At 53.0% G+C, this 2,706-nt stretch overlaps 1 protein-coding gene across 1 annotated transcript in view; it reads left to right on the top strand.

Moving 5' to 3' along the window:
* ANKRD52 (ankyrin repeat domain 52) overlaps positions 1 to 2,706 on the top strand; it is a 33,262-nt gene that overhangs the window by 17,637 nt on the left and 12,919 nt on the right. The window contains exons 18-22 of the mRNA XM_011967254.1: positions 1,237 to 1,348; positions 1,540 to 1,611; positions 1,881 to 2,082; positions 2,331 to 2,418; positions 2,495 to 2,612. Coding sequence (XP_011822644.1) covers positions 1,237 to 1,348; positions 1,540 to 1,611; positions 1,881 to 2,082; positions 2,331 to 2,418; positions 2,495 to 2,612 — 592 coding nt within the window. The remainder of the gene's footprint in view (positions 1 to 1,236; positions 1,349 to 1,539; positions 1,612 to 1,880; positions 2,083 to 2,330; positions 2,419 to 2,494; positions 2,613 to 2,706) is intronic.

The following is a 2,706-nucleotide window of genomic DNA, read 5'->3' as shown; positions in this document are numbered from 1 at the left end:
TGAGCCACCACGCCCAGCCTAATTTTTGTATTTTTCATAGAGAGAGGGTTTCACCATGTTGGCCAGGTTGGCCACAAACTCCTGACGGCAGGTGATCTGCCCACCTCAGCCTCCCAAAGTGCTGGGACTACAGGCGTGAGCCACTGAGCCAGGCCCCTGTCTCTATTTAAAGTAAATAAATTAAATAATTTTTTAAAAGATTTATTTATATATTTTTTTTGTTTTGTTTTTTGTTTGAGACGGAGTCTCATTCTGTCGCTCAGGCTGGAGTACAGTGGCTCGATCTTGGCTCACCGTAAGCTCTGCCTCCCGGGTTCACGCCACTCTCCTGCCTCAGCCTCCCAAGTAGCTGGGACCACAGACGCACACCACCACGGCTGGCTAATTTTTTGTATTTTTAGTAGAGACGAGATTTCACCGTGTTAGCCAGGATGGTCTCGATCTCCTGACCTCGTGATCCACCCATCTTGGCCTCCCAAAGTGCTGGGATTACAGGCGTGAGCCACCCTGCCTGGCCTAGGATTTATTTTTTTAAAAAGGACACTAAAATCCAAGAGGCTCAGCTGTTACCTGCAGCAAGTTACTTATCTATGCCTCAATTTCATCACCCACAGTAGGGATAAAAATAGTATCTACTTCATAGGATCTTTATGAGGATTAAATTATTTAATATACATGAAGTACTTAGAACTGTGCTTGACAGTAAGTGCTAAATACTTTATTATTATTACTACTACTACAACTACTACTAAGGTATGAGAAGGCTGCCAAGGGAGCACAGAGGAAGAGGTACCTTCCCCAGGGAAGGTTGGGAAAGGCCTCACAGAGGAGAGAAGCTGGGACTGAGTTTGAGATGAACAGGACTTACTCGGCTGGGCTGGGAGGAGAAAGCATCCTAGGGCAGGGGTCGGTGTGCCTGAAGGTGGGGAAAGCATGTCAGTCAGCAGAAGGTTGATAACTGAACATCATGCTCTAGGTTCTCTAGGAGAACGTTCAGAGGATAAAGGAGGGCATTGAAGCCAGAGGGGTTCAGGGCAGACTTTGAGAAGGTAAAGTAGGTCTGGAGCTAGGATTGAAGAATGGATAGGATTTTAGAGAACCTACCTAGAGCTAAGGACCGGTGGCGGCCAGGTAGGCCTGGAGGGGTTCCCTTGATCCTCTCCTCTGGCCCTCCCAGGTCTGTGCCCTCCTGGGCTGGGCCTGTCCCTGCCTCATAGTCTACCCTTGGCTCCCCAGCTGTCTGGAGTTCTTACTGGATAACGGTGCAGACCCCTCCCTGCGGGACAGGCAGGGCTACACAGCTGTGCACTATGCAGCCGCCTATGGCAACAGACAGAACCTCGAACTGGTATGTGTTGGGGCTCGGCCTGCAGGAGGGGAGGCAGGGGCACAGGGTTTGTGGATTCCAAAACTAAGGGTGGTTCAATCAAATGTGGTCTTCAGATCCAGAGGCTTAGTGGGGATTACTGCGAGTCAGGGACTGGGGTACTTATCTTAGGAGTTCCAGAGTCTCAGCACCTACTTTCCTGTCCATTGCAGCTCTTAGAAATGTCCTTTAACTGCCTGGAGGATGTGGAGAGCACCATTCCAGTCAGCCCTTTGCACTTAGCTGTGAGTCCCATGTCTTTTTCTTTTGCCTCCCTTGTCCTGCCTGTTCCCAGGCCCTAACAAAGGTGCCAGCACTTGTGAAGTTATCCTTGCTTCTGCCTTTTTGTGGGAGAGGGGATAAACACAGTGCAGGGTAGGAAGCCTTGAGGGGCCTAAGGAGCTTGTCGAGGACTAAGACCTTGAGCTTCCCATGGACCCCAAGAGCAGAGAAGGGGAAGGGAAGAGCAGGGAAGGTCCCGAGCTGTGTGCACTGGTTGCCTGCACCCCTCCAGGCCTACAACGGTCACTGTGAAGCCTTGAAGACACTGGCAGAGACGCTGGTGAATCTGGACGTAAGGGACCACAAGGGCCGGACCGCACTCTTCCTGGCCACGGAGCGCGGCTCTACTGAGTGTGTGGAGGTGCTTACGGCCCATGGCGCCTCTGCCCTCATCAAGGAGCGCAAGCGCAAGTGGACGCCCCTGCACGCTGCTGGTTAGTGCCCACTTTAGGCTGCTGCCTTACCCTTGCCATGCCAGATCCCTCCTGGATGGGAATGGGGCTGGAAAGTGGAGTAGGGTGAGGAGAATGGAGACTTCAAGCCCTGATTCATAGCTTCCTATCCTCAGAGATTTCTCTGTGGCCCAGGTCTTCCTGTAACATTGACCCCAAGTCCTTTAGGCTTGACCTCGCCTCCCTTCTTCCTCTTGGCCCTGCCCTGACGCGGGGTCCCTTTCCCCTAGCTGCCTCTGGCCACACTGACTCCCTGCACTTGCTGATCGACAGTGGGGAACGAGCTGACATCACAGATGTCATGGATGCCTATGGACAGTGAGTGTGGGCCAGGGTGGGATGCAGGTTTTCCAGTCCTTGTGGGATCCTCACTCCTCCTCCTGCCCCTCTGTAGGACCCCACTGATGCTGGCCATCATGAATGGCCATGTGGACTGTGTACATCTGCTGCTAGAGAAAGGATCCACAGCTGATGCTGCTGACCTCCGGGGCCGCACCGCCCTCCACCGCGGGGTGAGTGAGCTTCTGGGGGGGATTGTTTGCATGTGGGCCTCAGTGTGGGAGCACGGGACTCACCAGCAGTAGGGAATCCAATTGTCTAGGAGGC

This window comes from Mandrillus leucophaeus, unplaced genomic scaffold (assembly GCF_000951045.1).
Source record: "Mandrillus leucophaeus isolate KB7577 unplaced genomic scaffold, Mleu.le_1.0 Scaffold795, whole genome shotgun sequence".
Classification (NCBI taxonomy): Eukaryota; Metazoa; Chordata; class Mammalia; order Primates; family Cercopithecidae; genus Mandrillus; species Mandrillus leucophaeus.
The sequence above is the reverse complement of the archived record's forward strand: the minus strand, read 5'-3'. Positions and strand labels throughout refer to the sequence as shown.